General features: G+C 34.9%; 1 protein-coding gene and 1 long non-coding RNA gene across 2 annotated transcripts; one reads left to right on the top strand and one right to left on the bottom strand.

Annotated features, from left to right (window-relative positions):
• The first annotated feature begins 4,315 nt into the window (after positions 1–4,315).
• On the top strand, positions 4,316–6,738 carry LOC113342698. The gene is made up of 3 exons (XR_003356784.1): positions 4,316–4,527; positions 5,448–5,697; positions 6,607–6,738. It is a non-coding gene; the product is annotated as an uncharacterized LOC113342698 (long non-coding RNA).
• LOC113342695 (receptor kinase-like protein Xa21) lies at positions 4,744–8,453 on the bottom strand. Its single transcript, XM_026587154.1, has 2 exons — positions 5,445–8,453; positions 4,744–5,336 (listed from the first exon to the last, which is right to left on the bottom strand). Exons 1-2 carry the CDS (start codon positions 8,218–8,220, stop codon positions 4,921–4,923), a joined length of 3,192 nt encoding a protein of 1,063 aa, XP_026442939.1. The 5' UTR covers positions 8,221–8,453; the 3' UTR covers positions 4,744–4,920.
• Between the last annotated feature and the right edge of the window lie 9,371 nt (positions 8,454–17,824).

A 17,824-nucleotide genomic window follows, 5' to 3' on the forward strand; every position in this document is an offset into this window, starting at 1 on the left:
GCTTAAGACCGTTAGCTAGAATTTTTGAAATAATTTTGTAACCAACATTACACAGACCGATTGGTCTGTAATCAACATGGGTTTTCAGGTTTTGAATTTTAGGAAGTAGCACTTGATAGGTATGATTTATGGGTCTTAGCATATGTTTATGAATGAAAAAGTGTTGAACCATGGAATTACCTCTAAGCCAACAATATCCCAGCACTGCTGATAAAAAACATCTTGGAACCCATCATTACCCGGAGAAGCCCAAGGCCTAATTTGGAACACCACATCCTTAATTAATTTCTTGAGCATCAGGGATCTGAGTAAGTTTGTTGTTCTGAACTTCTGAAACAGACGGTGTAAAAAGCTACAGAATCTCATTATTAGTTTGAGGCTTAGAAGATGAAGAGATACTTGCAAAATGATTAAAAAAAATAGCTTCAATATCACTTCTGTTGTCATACCAAATTCCCAAAGGACCCTGAATAACATTAATATTCGACCTTTTTTTTATTATAATTAGCTAAGGAATGAAAATAAGATGTATTTCTGTCAACCTCAAGAAATTTGTCACCTGCTTTTTTCATGAAAAACTCCTTCTGAATGGAAAGCCACTGCTGCAAAGAAGAACTTAACCACTTAACCTGAGGATGAGAAGAAGGCAAATTATTGTCATAGCATCGCTTAAGCTGATTTTGAATGCTCTGAAGATTATTTTCAATATTTTCAAAGGAAATTCTCTTCCACAATTGCAACCGGGTTCTAGTAAATTTTAACTTACTAGAAAACTGAAACGAAGGAGATCCCGAAAATTGTTGACGCCAACTTCTAGAAATAGTATCAGTACACGAATCCAGTTGAAACCAACACTTGTAGAGCTTAAAAGGAGAATATCTGCTAGTAGTAGGAACCGTACGGAGCAAAATTTGGAAGTGATCCGAAGCAATAGGGATTAAGTGTTCAAGATGAGACGTAATATAATGATTGATCCATCGACTATTCACTAAAGCCCTATCTAGACGAGCAGAGACATGTTCATCTCCACTATGATGATTCGACCAAGTAGTGTCAGCTCCTGAATAACCTAAGTCAATGAGACCTAGTTGTTGAACATAACTCCTAATATGTCTAGCATGATGAGGATGAGCCATTCCTGAACTATGGGTTTCAGAATCTTGCATAGTAAAATTTAAATCACCCAAAAGAACCCAAGGAAGATCAACATACGAATGCATATCAAGCAAATATTGTCACTGATTAGAATTCTCTACAGCATCATGAGCACCATACATAAAAATTATAAAAAAATCCATATTATTATCGTGAGCATGGACAATAGCATGTATAGTGTTAGAAGTTGTGTCCATTATTTCAATATCTACTCCATTTTTCCAGGTAAGAGAGATACCACCAGAGAGACCCAAACAAGGATGAAATGAATAATTAGGGTACTTAGTCTGAGAGAGATAGAACTGCATGTTATTACTCTGATCTTTGGTTTCATACAAGAAGAAAATATCAGGATCATAGTTTGACAAGCAAAACCGAAGATAGTCACGAGTATGGGGATTTCCAATACCCTGACAATTCTAGGAAAGAATTTTCACGGAAAGAAAAATATAACAGTGAAGAAAAATTTGACAAAGGTAAAATAAAAGAAAAAACAAGCTAAAACTGAACAAACAAGAATAAGTTTTGACAATCACCTGCTGCCATGCATCAGTATGATTCTGAGCATTGCAAGCATCAGCTGCAGCAATGTCCCATACATTAATCATACTTGAAGTAGAGTTATCATCTTAAACAGATGCAGTATCATCAAGTTGGGTAGTAACGATAATACCATTCAAATAAGAAGCAGGAGAATGAGTTCCTGAAGTTATGACCAAAGTGGGAGTGTGTCTATATCTGTTTTTAACACCACTAGTACTAGCACCATTACTAGTCAGGATAGAATCCGGCCTTGAAGAAGAAGCTGCTTGATCTTGATTATTATATGAAGAAGAAGCACCAACATCAGAATCTGTAGTCGAGAAGATGGAAATGCGCATTCCATCAAAAGGTCGAGCCTGTTCTTGTTCAAAGGGTAAACGTAACCTGTTACGCCTCTGAGATCCATGTTGTAAAAACAGTTGCGCTTCTTGCTGTGGATTCCGTTGAGGAGGCAAGATTGGTTCTGCAAAGCCAAATCCACGAACAATCTCTTCCATTTCATGTCGATATGAGCTATATCAGCACAATCAATTTCTTCATGGTTAGGAACCTTACATTCAGGACAAAGGATATATGGTTGTTTCTCACAAGAAAAACCTATCCATCTAGTAACACCAGCAGCATTAGCAGCAGTAATACCTTCAATCATAGGATTGTTAACATTAATAAAAACCAAAGCTCTATATTTAGATGAGGTAGGAGGATTCACACCATCTGGTTCCACTATTCTAACTTCTCCAACAATATTTCCAAGCATTCTTAAAATATCAGCATAAGTGAACTCAGGAAAAAGATATTTGTATTCTAACCAGAAAGGGGAAGTCGAAAAGTCTAGCAGATGATAATCCATAGTGGGATTCCAGTCCTTTAAATCAATCAGATAGCCATCAAAATTCCAGGCTCCACCAATAAAATTGCATCTTTATCTCCTGATAGTCTGAATTTGATAAAAAAGATATTTGGCTCTAAAGTACGCACCTGAACAAACCATTGAGGATGTCTTATGAGATGAGGCCAAATAAATTTTGCTGCACATTCGGCATCCTGCCAAGATATAATCCCCGGGGCATAAAGCTTACCAGCAAGACTAAACTTCCAACCCTAACACCAGCTAAGATAACAGTATTAGAATGCATAATCACCCTTCTTCTAACAGGTTCTTCACTAATTGAAACATTTTCAAGTTGTTGAGAAATATTATTCATTGCAGGACGAGCCATGGTTGTGAAGAAATAGAAGCTAAAAGTAGAACAGAGAAAGGTATGCATAAAAAAGGTAGGTATGATGTGGTTTTTATAATTAAAAACTGAAGGAGGTGTCAAGATGTGAATCAGATAGGTATGGGAGATAAAGTTTATCAATTGAGGTAGCAGATAAAAATTTGCAAGTATCAAAGGTGCTGATAGACTATGGATAGCATCAGAAGCAGATTCCAATAAAGGCAATTTGAGAAACCCAAAATACTGAATCCCAATCAGATAACTATCACAAGAAGAGATAAAGATGAACAACATACACACCGCTGTAACATAACGCCAACTTTGATACTTCGAACTGTATAGAACACCAGATGAATGATGGGACATTTCTGTAACATCCATGCGTGGCAACAGGTAAACGAGAAGATTAATCTGCCATTAAACAATAAACAGATCAGTGAAAACCAGGACTTGACACATAACCAAGGGAAAAAAGAAAGAAACATGAAATTAGGGCATTAAAAACCAAGAAAAACCGACAATAAATTGGAAAACAAAGGACTTTAATACAACAGAAGATTCAGACAAAACTAAAAACTCCATATCGAGAAAAGAAGGGACAGATCCGTTCAGAATTAAAGAAGAGGGAATTGAGTTGACTAATTTTGACTAGAGGGAAGACTTTCGCTTGACCATATCCCCAGAGAGATAGAGCTCAATGCACTGTTCAGATTGTTTTGATCAGCTCCACCAGCATGGTTTTTAAAAGCGTACGCTTCACGCTTCGGAGCGTACGCTTCGCTTCAAATTTCAGCATTTCGCTCTGAAGCGGTCATGTGAAGCGCATCTTTCATGAAGCGTACGCTTCACGCTTCGGAGCGTCGCTTTGCTTCAAATTTCAGCATGTCGCTCTGAAGCGGTTATGTGAAGTGCGTTTTTTGACTTAGTCAACTCCTTTTCCGCCTAATTTTCAAAGCTTTTAAAAGAAAAATATGAATATTTTAGGAGGGAATCAAACACCCCACCTCCCACTCGCCTGGAGAAGGTTGAACTATTGTGCACACGCTTTGTTTTTGATAATAATTAGACTTATGTAAACTTTATATAGATATTATTTTCCTAATAAACTTATAGTTACTAATTACGATTAATTTATTTATAAGAAAACATCCACTTCAAACATCAACCATGAAGCGACGCTTCATGCTTTGATATACGCATCGCCTCAGGCTTTCAATAAAGAGAAATACGCATCGCCTCAGGCTTTTATTTTCCTAATAAACGCTTCACGCTTTCAATACCTTGTCCACCAGATTCATACGTGGGGCTTCTGCATTAAAAAAAGATAGCCTGGAGGACAACCTTGCACCTGAGGTCATGGTCAAAGGGCAAATTGGAGAAATTTCGTCGAATGAATCAGTGGGTATCAGATAGGCAAAACCTGGGATTATGTTTTAATGGCATCTTAACTGAATCTAATTTTTTCATTCGAACTTGCGATCAACAAAGAGAAATATACTTAAATTCGCAGTGTGGGAAGAAGAATCAGGCATTGGATATATTAGAAGGCTATCTTCCCCAAATGCTACTGCATTGTATGGGTGATCGACTAGACAGTTGTTGATCGAGGGTGAGTAATGAATGCTATTTTAGGTTCATAACTGCAAGTATACCTTCATATGCAGATAGTGATTATTTTCTTTCATTTAGAAATTTACATTGTTGATTTTACAGTTATATATATTTGGATGCTTACTAGTGCACTAAATCTGTTTGAGATATTGTCTATCAGACTTCAAACTCTATACTTACATATTGGTGCATGTTTTAGGCTGTCGAAAGTTGATACTGCAAGATACTGATTCTTTATTACCTCTACATATTAATCATGTTTGATGAAAACACTGTCACTGGAATTAATCCATTTTTATTACATTCTGATTCCAAGATACTGATTCTTTATTACCTCTACATATAAATCATGTTAGATGATAACACGGCCAATGGAATTAATCCATTTTCATTACATTCTGATCCCAAGATACTGATTCTTTATTACCTCTACATAACCAATGACCTCATTCATGCTGATTCGATGGCAATGTAATTCTGACGAACATATGACTCCAATCTGAATAATTGAAGCTAAAATTTGTCTCGTGGTATGTCTTGCTCTGTTTCTTCTTTCGCTTCGTGGCATATTGTAACTGTTAGTTTCCGTATTTTCAAGATGTTCATTTTCTAGTTCCAACAACAATCTTGAATCGATAATATCGAGAACTCGCTCTGGAAATGCATGCAACTTAGAGAATTTATGAATGTCTAAACCATCCTTAAACATGTCATCAGTTGGTCTCTTTCCTGTAAACATCTCTAATAAAAGTATCCCATAACTATAAACATCACCTTGTGTAGACGCTGCAGCACACATTCCATATTCTGTTAAAATCAAAGCAAAGATTTGTCACATAACCCACATAAAAAAATCATTGTAATACAACTACTCATATAAACACAATAATATCAGTTGATCCTTTTTGTCCTTACCAGGAGCGACATAACCAATGGAGCCCATTATTTCAACTGAATTTGCATCTTGTTCATTTAGCTGCCGAGAAGTACTGGTGGGATTTGAAAGGAACTGAGCCAAGCCAAAATCACTCACATGGGCAATTAAAGCATCATCAAGAAGAACATTGCTTGGCTTCAGATCACAGTGAACAAGGGGCGTAACACATTCATGGTGAAGATAATTTAGGGCGGAAGCAACGTCAACTGCAATGTTCAACCTTCTTTTCAGGTTCAAATTCTTTACTTGTATTTCACCGTTGTTGTTCCTGTCACCTATATTTGGGTGTAACCAATCCTCTAAACTGCCATTAGACATGAACTCAAAAACTAGAGCTTTGAAATCATTACCTTGACAATCAGTACTCGAGCAACAAGTAACTATCTTGAGTAAATTTGTATGTCTAGCGTTCCGTTGGAAATCACATTCAGCCATGAAACTCTTGGTTGCACCTCTTCGTTGAAGGTGTAGAACCTTAACTGCAACAGGATTTAATCCATCTTGGCGAAGAATTCCCTTATATACAGAGCCAAAACTTCCCACCCCAAGCAAATTGGTAGAATCATTAAATCCGTTGGTAGCTTTAGAGAGCTCAGTATAAGAAACTCCTTTGAACCTTATACCCACGTCTAAATTCGTTGAAGGCAATTTGCTTTTTGACTTTATTCTCCAGTAAAGAGTTAAATAAAAAACAATCAAAGTTATAAATAAACCAACCAGAACTATGATGATAACAATTACTCCGACTGACATTGATTTCCTCTGGTTTTGCTTTGAATCTGGGTTAAATGGCATGGGACAACTCTGCAACTTCAAAACAGGTATACCACCACAAAGCTTACGATTCCCTACTATTAAAAATTTACTTGCATTCTCAAACACTCCATCTTGGGGTATTGCTCCCTCTAAATTATTATATGACAAATCCAACTTAACGAGTGTCCTTAGAATCTCAAGGCCTTTCGGAATTATACCAGAGAAATTATTGTTTGAAAGGTTTAAGCTTTCAAGACCTTTTAAGGATTCAATAGTTGGAGGAATATGTCCTTGAAAGAAGTTACCTTGCAGCTTTAGATATCTTAAAGCTAAACACTGTCCTATGCTACTTGGGATTTCACCAAATAATTTGTTTGTGTGCAGGTACAACTCCCCAAGGTTTCTCAAGCTACCAATTTCCACTGGGACTGAACCAGTAAATGAGTTATTACTTAAGTCTAGCATCAATGATAAAGAGGGAAGTCTGAAAATTTGTACGGGGATACTACCACTTAGTCTGTTAGAATGTAGATCCAAAAGCTGCAAAGATTTATGGTATCCAAGACTTGATGGAACTAGACCTGTTAAGTTATTATCATATAAACTTAGTTTGATCAGTCGTGTTACGTTACTTAACGAAGAAGGGATTGCACCATAGAGTTTGTTACTATCCAACTCTAGTATTCCTAAATTTTGAAAGAGCCCAATACTTGGAGGAACACTTCCTGTGAACTGGTTTGAACCCAAAGAGAGTGTCCATAAACCTTGAAGATTCTGAATACCTGGAGGAATACTTCCATATATGTAATTCTCTCTGAAATCTAGAATACGAAGGTTTGTTGTGAGATTGGTTATATAACTCGGTAAAACTCCCCCAAAATTATTAGCGGATATATTCAACCACCTCAAATCTGTACAGTTGACTAGAGAATTGATGAAGTCTAGATCATTAGCTTGTCCACTTCCAAGCTTATTTTCTCCCAAAAGTATTCTGTCAAGACTTTTCGAGTTGCCAAGATTATAAGGGACTAATCCTACTAAGTTATTGTTATCAAGTTGTAATATTTCGAGTCTAGACGAGTTGGAAAATGAACTTGGAATGGTTCCAGTGAAATTGTTATTTGAAATTAAAAAGAAGTTGAGATTTGGAAGTGTGAAACCAATATCAAAAGGAATACTCCCATGGAGTTGATTATTCATCGCTGAAAAGATTCTAAGTGATGAAATATTATAGACTGAAGAAGGGATGGTACCTGATAACTTATTCAGACCGAAAACAAGATGTTGTAAGTTCCTTAATTTACTTAGAGAGTTTGGTATTCTTCCTTCTAAATTATTTGCATTTAGATCAAGGTAAATAAGAGATGAAAGGTTACCTAATGAAGCTGGAATCTCACCTGACAGATTATTTCGGATGATATTCAATACTATGAGATTAAACAAATAGCCTAACTCATTTGGGATACGTCCCACAAGATAGTTGCGAGATATATTAAGCTCTATAAGATTGGAGCAACGAGAAATGTTGTGCGGAATTTCTCCTTCCAAGGAATTATTTGAAAGACCCAAGCGTCTCAATCGAAAGAGACGGCCAATTTGCTGTGGAATTTCTCCGCTTAAACTGTTGTTGCTGAGGATGAGTTCCTCAAGAAAGCTAAGGTTTCCAATGTGAGGAGAAATGGAACCGACCAATTTTTGTGATCGAAGATTAATCTTGGTGACTCTTCTAGGATGACGGCGACTACATGTAACACCTCCCCACTCGCAGAAATGAAGAGAATTATTCTTGTCGTTCCAGGAACTCAACATTCCAAATGTATCTTGAGTAATTCCCTTCTTAAAAGCAATCAACGCCAGATGGTCACTTGATTTGTTGTCATCACCGATTGCAGCAAGACAATTGACATCCATGTAAGAAATGGTGAGAGTAAGGCTGCATAATAGTACTAGTATTGTACTGGAGTTGAAAGAATTCTGCGGCTGTCGTAATAACTTCATCTCCAAAACATGTACAGATTTGAAGTTTAAAAACTGGCAAAGAAATCGAAAAAAGTTACATACAAATCAGATTCTAATTTTCTTGGGTTATATAAGCTAATTGTGTCTAAAAGAAGTGTTCTATAAGCGCGTTCAAACATATGTAGACTTCATATAAAGAGGGAGCATTTGAAGTCTTGGGAATTAATTACTCTAGGGACACTAACTTGACAATCCGTACTTAGACGAAGACTAGATATGTGGCCATGAAGGACGTGAAGAATTCTATGTTGATTAGCAGGACAGATGAGACGAAGGAAGCTTTGTGGACCAGAATAAAATCCTCAATTATCAAGATAATATTTGGGAATTTTTTATGCCCCTACTTAGGACTCCTGTGCCCTGGTTGGTAGGCTAACGAAATTTCTGATAATAGTGTAACCTTTTCTTACACTTTAGGCACATTTTATTTTGTGAAAAATACTAGAATCACCCAACTAAATGGGTTCTATATTTTCAAGCCCCACCAAATGGATTCATTACTAAAAACTTCATAATTAAACTTTTTGATATTTCTAGGCCCAGAACTTTAGATTTCAGGGCTTGGTAATAAAGTTTAGGGTTTGGAAGAAATTAGTAATACCAAAAATACCCTTGACTATATATACCTAATAAAATAGGCTATGAGTTTCATTTCCAGATTCATTTCCTGTTTCACTTTCTCTCTCTCAGCAAAAGATCTCTCGGCAAAATTGTATCTGCATCTTCCTTTCACTAGATTTTCTCTTCATGATATTAAATCTTCCGAATTCGAATTGTTTCTTCACAAAATCGTTGCATTGAAGAACAACAAACAAGTGCGTTGATTTTTGATTCGCTGTATTGAAGACGAGAGGAAGAACAACACATATTTCCCAGAAAATCGTTGAATTGATTCAGTTGTTTTCAGATCTGACGAGAGGAAGACGCTGCATTGAAGAACAACAAATAGGTTTGTATCAATTTTTATTTTCTGTTTGTATAAAATAGGTTTGATTCACTAGTTTTTTCTGATCTATTTTTTAATTTCGATTTTCTACTGATTATCGTTTTTTTTTGCTTGGATTTTGCTGAGTCTGAGAAGAGGAAGAAAACAGGTTGGAATAGAGAAATCAACATAGTGTGTTTTCGATCTAGTCTTGAATTCCATTGATTTCGATTTTTATGATTTGGATCTTTCTTATTTTGTTTTTATATTTTTTGATTTGGTTGATACTGAGAACAAGAAGAGAAATAATATTGTTTCAGAAGAAGGAAAACAACAAATCTAGGTACGAATTTTATTTGGCTTGATTTCAAAACTTTTTTCATTTTTTTTTCGATTATTTGTTGTTCTTGCATGTCCGATCCGAGAATTTTTTGTGAATTTGTTGTTTATATTTTGTTGATACTGAGAGGAGGATGAAGAAACAATTTTGTTTCAGAAGGACAACTTCAAATTGATGTAGACATGCTGTTTTTTGTTACAGTATGTGTAACTTGAGGTTACACATATGTATCTTGTTGTATTTTTAGCATGAAATTTGTATTTTTCTGTTGTTTTTTGTGAATTTTTTGTGAGTTTTTTATTTGATACTGAGAAGAGGATGAAGAAACAATGTTGTTTCAGAAGAACAACTTCAAATTGATGATGTAGACATGCTGTTTTTTTATACAGTATGTGTAACATAAGGTTACACATGTATATCATGTTGTATATTTAGCATGGAATTTGTATATATATCTTTTTGTTGTTTTTGTTTTTTGTGAATTTCTTGTGAGTTTTTGTTTGATACTGAGAAGAGGATGAAGAAACAATGTTGTTGCAGAAGAACAACTTCAAATTGATGATAGACATGCTGTTTTTTGTTATACAGTATGTGGAACATATGTATCATGTTGTATTTTTAGCATGGAATTTGTATTTTTCTGTTGTTTTTTGTTTTTTGTGAATTGTTGTGAATTTTTTGTTTGACCAAATGAAGTTTCAGAAAAATAAGGTTCTTAATGACTCTATACATTTTTTACGTGTATGTATGGATTGCAGGGAGTGGTGGAGTTGATATTGATACCACAAAAGTGGTTAAGCAGATGAGGATGGTGTTGTCGAGTGAGCTTCAGGTAAACATGACTCATAAAATTTGATTGTGATTTTCACATTTCTAGGTATCCATATATGTCGGCATATGGATGTCTAACTGCTAGTTATCTGAAACCTGTAACTAGCAGGATGTGTAACTGCTAGTTACACATCCTAGGATATAAAGTTTATGTTCTATATTTGCAGGTTCTTATGAAAAGGTATATCATGAATATTGGAATGACTAGATAACATTGGTTGTAAGTTGCTTTATGGCCATCTTGTTCTTAGTAAAGGGCCATCATTCAGTTTGGATGATGATCTAGCAGTAACTAGCAGGATGTGTAACTAGCAGTTACACATCCTGGGATATAAAGTTTATGTTCTATATATTGAAGGTTCTTATGAAAAGGGATATCATAAGAAACTAAGTGGATGCGTAACTTCTAGTTACACAAGCTATATAGATAAGATAATTGTTGCTTACCTTCTAGGTACACAAACTAAGTGGATGCATAAATTCTAGTTACACAAGCTAAATAGATGTGTAATTTCTAGTTACACATCCTAGGATATAAAGTTTATGTTCTATATTTGCAGGTTCTTATGAAAAGGTATATCAATCATATTGGAATTACTAGATAACATTGGTTGGAAGTTTCTTTATGGCCAGCTTGTTCTCAGTAAAGGGCCATCATTCAGTTTGGAGATGATCTAACAGTAACTAGCAGGATGTGTAACTAGCAGTTACACATCCTGGGATATAAAGTTTATGTTCTATATATTGAAGGTTCTTATGAAAAGGGATATCATAAGAAACTAAGTGGATGTGTAACTTCTAGTTACACAAGCTACATAGATAGGATAATTGTTGCTTACCTTCTAGGTACACAAACTAAGTGGATGTGTAACTTCTAGTTACCCAAGCTAAATAGATGTGTAATTCTAGTTACACATGCTAATTAGATGTGGGATTTCGAGCTACACATGCTAATTAGATGTGTAACTTTTACTTACACATACTGATTTTGGGTACAGATACTAATATGAATGTGTAACTCCTAATTACACATGTTATATGCATGTGTAACTGCTAGCTACACTAGTCAGATGTTTGTGAAACTGAATATACATTGTTGTATTTATACGGAAGTTGTATTTATACGTACCTGAGAAGTGTTCTAGCTTCTTGATTACTTACGACTAGCTACTTCTTTTCTTGAAAGGTAGTATATGGATATAGGTCTGGAATGGTTTCACTTAACTCATACATCTGTTTAACTGCACATCACACAAGCCATATGCATGACAATTTGCACGTTTAACTAGCATTGGCAGACTATGGATGTGTAACTAGTAGTTACACATGCTAATTAAATATGTAACTTCTAGGTACACAAGCCACATAAATGTGTATCTACTAGTTACACATGCAAATTAGATGTGTAACTTATAGTTACACATGCTAATTTGATGGGATATGCATATGTAACTTATAGTTACACATGCTAATTTGATGGGATATGCATATGTAACTTTTACTTACACATACTGATTTTGGGTACACATATCAATATGTATGTGTAACTCTCAATTACACTAGATAGATGAATGTGTATCTCCTAGCTACACTAGCCAGATGAATGTGTATCTCCTAGTTACACATGTTATATGCATGTGTAACTCTCAGTTACACAATTCAGATGCATGTGTAACCGCTAGCTACACTAGTCAGATGCTTGTGAAACTGAAATATACATTGTTTTATGTACTGTTCATTCTAATCGTATAAATACTGATTGCTTGTTGTTATATTTCAGGTTTTAGATAACTTCATAAAAGCTAATTGCTTAAACGTGGTAATGGTCTCGCTGGAACTGGAGTTGACGCTGAATACACAAGTCAGATGCATGTGTAACTCTCAGTTACACTAGATAGACACATATGTAACTCTCAATTACACTAAACAGATGCGTGTGTAACTTCTAGTTACACATGCTAAGAAATTATTGTAAATGAATATTAAAGTAATAACTTTTTTTTTGTGTTTTTTTTTTGATGTCTATTTATTTGCATATATATACAAGTGTAACTTTGCATTACACATATCATAAGGATGTGTAACTTCTGGTTACACATGCCATATGCATGTGTAACTTCTGTTTACACCTTCGCACTGTATTTTAATAATTTCGGGCTTAGATTTAATAATTTTGGGCCTAGATTTAAATTTTATTTAATTATGGGCTTGACAATATGCATAAGGGTATCAAGGTCTTTTAAAAACTCGGGGCCTAGATTTAAACTTTTTTTAATTAAGGGCCTCATATTATGGATTATCCATGGGTTGGGCCTGAGCCTAATTTCCCCTTTTATTTTTTATTTTTTGCTCGGTAAAAAGAATTATATGTCGTAGGGCTTATAGCCCACGGATGTGGGCCCAACTAAGAACCTAGGTTGCCCTTTATATATATATATAAAAGATATTATATTCATGTAACTCTATTATCCTGATCAATAGAAACCTCTCTTTGTCTCTTTACTTTCTCCATATTTTCCACTGCAACATGTTCTCATGCACGACTCTACCAACTAGAGCGATTTTTTTTCTTCGTTCAAGATTGGTTATGAATTATTCCTTGAAGATTAGCGTGGTTCTGATCCTATTTGTTTATCATCATGGATGTTACCAGGTATTTCTTTTGAACAAAGAAATTTCGTTTTCGTAGTATATATTAGGGTACCCCAAACGTATGATTATAAAACATAGAGATTTCACTGTTAGATTTTCATGAAATTATAAGACGTTCAACCCAATCAGTCATTACGTACAATGTTAAAATTTCAATCAAATCGGAATATGATGCAGTCTCCAAAACCTGTGTTTAATAAAACTGTGTAAGTTCAGAAAAACCCTAATATTTAACAGCGTCGAAAAACCTAAGTTTTGAGAATTTCAACCGTTGGATTATTCTATATTGTTGGTATGTTTTGCATATTGTTCTTGGTGAGATACTGTAAAAATTTCATAAAGATCCAACCATGGAAATACTCAAAAGTACGTGATATTTCCAACTGTTTCCACAAAAACGCTAATTAGAACAGTCATATGGAGTCATGGATAAGTTTTTATCTAGCCATTGGATTGAGTTGAAATTCTATTATGTTTGTCAAAACAGTATTATGAAATTACTTTAAAAATTTCATAATCATCGGGGATGTTTACAATTGTTTTCTGATCACTAAAGTTGGATGATGAAATTTCCATTTTTAGGGTTAACAATATGTTTTGGCTCATATGCTAATAGTTTCAAGGTTATTACCAATGGTCCTGAGCACTTCATATATAATGGAACATATACGTGGAATTTTGTTAACCATGACATAGTCAACCCAATGGAGCAGGCATTGACCAATCCGTTGACTGAGTTCTAATTAAACCAACTCGAATAAAATTTGACCTTTTGGACTCAGAAGTACTTGAGCGCCATTAAAGAGCCTCTGATACAGAAGTCAATTGTGTCTACATGAAATTAAACAATGGAATGCTCGGAAGGAAGTTTTTGAAACATTCATGAAATTTCCCCCCCGAAAATTTGAATGTTCATTGGAATTTAAAACACTTCTAATATTGGCTCAAGTAGTAACAATACAAAGTAAATGTATTTACTGAGCATGAGACAGACGTCATTTTGATTCATTGGAATGAGAGTTGGACGCTTGGTATAAACATTTACTGAGTATGGTACAAGTGATGGAATACAAGTATCATATAATAGCATCCTACTACAAGATATATAGAGAGTTCAAATGACAACAAACTCACTATATGTTAAAAGAAGGCCATACCCCCTCTTGTCAACTTCAGTGGCAATAAGAAACTTGCCCAATTAATATACTTACATTTTGTTAAGTTTTTATTAATTATCTTTATTCAACAGAATTTTGTATGATTTGATCCTGGACTATTGGTTGTATGGTAGTTTAGTAAACATTTTTTTTTCAAGTTCAAATAAAGAATTTTTTTATGCGAAGAACTAAATTCATAGTTTGTACTTATGAAATGAAAAGTATATCATTTCCATGAGACTGAAATACTCTAAAGCACCTGAGATATACTCATAAGTACTTGAGTTAAAAGGATCATTCGTACATTATGATGAAAAGTATATCATCCTCATGAATTGTAACACTCTAAATTAAATGAGATAAATTTTCTTTTTTTACGTAATAAGGCCACACCACTTATTACACGAAGCTCTTAAGGAAATATATTAAACTGCTTATTGAATTGTTTCCGTATGTAATACCATGCGATGATTGGATCATTACAGATAATAGCCGAACGAAAAAAAATGCTCAATCTTTGTTGCATAATTAGTAAAAGTTACATGAGCTCTATAAGAACCAAGAGCTAGTCACACTTTGTTAAGTTTCTACGAAGTCTGTGCAAACGGTTATTGAACGAAAACTAACCGTGAGAATGGGAATGCATCTACAAATTACCTCCAATGACTGTGAAAGGAATCACATTTTAGAGAAAATAATGAGTCAATTAGTCTAGTCAACTGTAAATCACTAATACTTGGATAATTGACAATATAATGTTGGAAATTGACTCACTCAGGTTTTGACATAACCATAAAGACACTTTGGTTGTGATATAATGTTTTGTTTTGAAAGAACTCAAATGGAAATCCTTTTATTTGAGTTAACAAGAAAATTGGAATCACAAAGATTGAAAGAATGCAAAGTCACGACATCTCTCATAATCAACTCTTTCTAAAGTACCAGAAACACCACCTCCCCTCCCATTATGCTTTTAAAGTAATAAAGCATGTAACTTATTTTACAAAGTCATTCTTTAGTAAAAAGGATTGAGACCATCCTAAGATGCAAATGGTAAACAACCCATTTTTTCAAAAGAAACAAGGTTATATTTGTGGACATATCCATACAGTATGCGGTCCATTCAAGTGATTTATGGCTCTGATGGATAATTCAAAGTGTTGAATTAATTATTGTTCACAAGAAATTATGCGTTTTTGAAACAATTCTAGCACATATTATACAATTTAAGGTCTCACCAACCTTGTTATTGCTATATATTTACATCAAAAGGACTTGATGGATATTGCATGTTTAATAGGATCATTGTAGAGCATCTTATACCCCATGGTCTCGCAGACGCTACCAACATAGGTTATATATGGTGTCTAAGGATAGTTTATGCGTAACAACCTTCTTACAAATGCTTGGGGGATATGCAATATTATGCGCATATTCACTTATTCGTTTTAGAACCCACAATTAGTCAACCATTTTTGCGTACCAGTTGGTAACTGGTTATAAGCCTGATATTTGTGTTCTTACGCATTTTTGGTTGCACTATATATGTGCCATTACGAGTCCACATCGTACTATGATGGATCACGAAAATGATTAAGTAATTTTGTTGGATATTTACTCTCAACAATTATCCGCATTTTAAAACCTTTGGCAGGAGATCTCTTACCGCTAGATTTGCGGGTTATCACTTTAATGAGACAGTCTTCCCGTCATTAGGGGGAGATAAGAAAAAGTATTTTCTAAGGGAACGATATGAATCATCGTTGTGTGTTCCCACTGTGTCTCATATTGATTATTGTACTCCACAAATGTAAATGTGAAGTGAAAAAATAATCGATTTTCAGAATGTACATTGATGCCGCTAAAGTGATGAGATCACACATACCTGCTGCAAACCTACTTGCAAGGTTACAAATCCTCAATAAGGGATATACACAGTAGACTAAGGTGTTGCAACTACACTTAGTGGAAGTGTGGTTGAGGTCGTGGCTCCATAAAGGAAGTTGGAGAGACCACTTGGTTCGATCAATCCTCACCTAGAAAGGAAGTAGGTGAGGAAGGCACAACTTACTTATATCATCAGAAATCATCTCATAAGATTTTCTCTGAATATGTCCATGAATCAAACTTGAGGACGCTCCGAAGTTTAATGATTCTAGAGAACAATGACATCCCAAGTGGATTATGAGAATGCTGACGAGTCAATGGAAAGATCATGCGATCATATTGATGATTAATTTCATATACACTTAAGAAAATAAAGCAAGATAAGATCGAACCAAGATCCTTGTTTCTTAATGTCAACGAAGAGCATATTTGGCCTATACAATCCAGGTAAAACTTGGTTCTTTGACAAGTATACAGGTATTTGGTGTGGTAGTGCTAACCAACCAAGTGTAAATCCTATTGGACATACATGATTAATTTGTCACAAAGCATAATGAGAATAAAGAAGTCTTAAAAGATAAAGACTCGCCTTGTGGCGCGAGGTTTCTCACAAAGCCCTGGAATTATTCTCTCGTAATGAACGTTATAGCATTCCGCTACTTAGTTATCTTGGTAATTTCAAAAGGACTTGAAATGCAGCATATGTATGTCGTTGTTATGAATCCATAAAAGAATCAAGAGATAGCAGATATTTACAAAAGTACTTGATAGCCATTTGTTTCCCAAATCAAGTGACTCTAAACGACACAGTGCGTTTAAAGTTAGATATAACGCTCACTTATAGATTGAAGCAGTCAGGCGTATGTGGTATACCCGTCTAAGTGACTATTTGATTTGGAGGGGATAGAAAAGTAAGTTATTTTAATTGCATATTCACAAGAAAGTTCTTGATTTGGAATTGTAGCTATCTATGTCGATGATACAGACATGATGGGTACTCTTGATATAATAAGAGACCTTAAAAGATATTTTAAATCCGAATTTTAGATGAAAAATCTGGGGAAAGCTCGACCGAATACTGAGCTTGTGGTATATTATTCCACCAGTTTGCAAATGTTTAAAGTTGTCAGGAAATTTAATAAAGATACGCATCCTGATAGCACTCCCATGATTAGCCGAGGTTCAAATGTTAGTAAGTGACCATTTCGTCTAAAGGAAGACGACGAAGATGTGTTGGGGATGAAATTCCCATATCTAAGTACAATATCCGCATTGTTGTACTAAGTATCGTAATATACTCGATTAAATTTTACATCCTCGGGGAACTTGTTAGCTAGATATAGCTCAGCGCCAACACAACGTCTTTGGAATGGCACAGTGAATGTAATCATGTACTTAATAGTAACCATTGACATGAGTTTGTTTTATCCCTGCAAAGACATAAAAAGGAATGCTAAAGGAACTGCAATCCAAAGGTTGTTGATTATGAAGGAACAATAATCTCTTCTCCAACGAAAGTAATCAGGGGGAGATATGGTATACTATTTTCTAAGTCATTACCGATATTCAGTTTCGAAAAGTACATGACTAAAGGAACTATCTGGAACAACTCTGAAAATAATCAGGGGGAGATGCCGACATCAGGGGGAAGATCCAAGGATATGATGTCGACATATTTTACTTCGAAATTGAAGATGTGTTGTACTCATTTTCCCTTCGATCGAGAATAGTTTTTCCATAAGGTATTGTTACTCGACAAGGTTTTTAGCAAGACAACACTAAAAACATCAA

The sequence above is a fragment of the Papaver somniferum genome, unplaced genomic scaffold, assembly GCF_003573695.1.
Source record: "Papaver somniferum cultivar HN1 unplaced genomic scaffold, ASM357369v1 unplaced-scaffold_46, whole genome shotgun sequence".
Classification (NCBI taxonomy): Eukaryota; Viridiplantae; Streptophyta; class Magnoliopsida; order Ranunculales; family Papaveraceae; genus Papaver; species Papaver somniferum.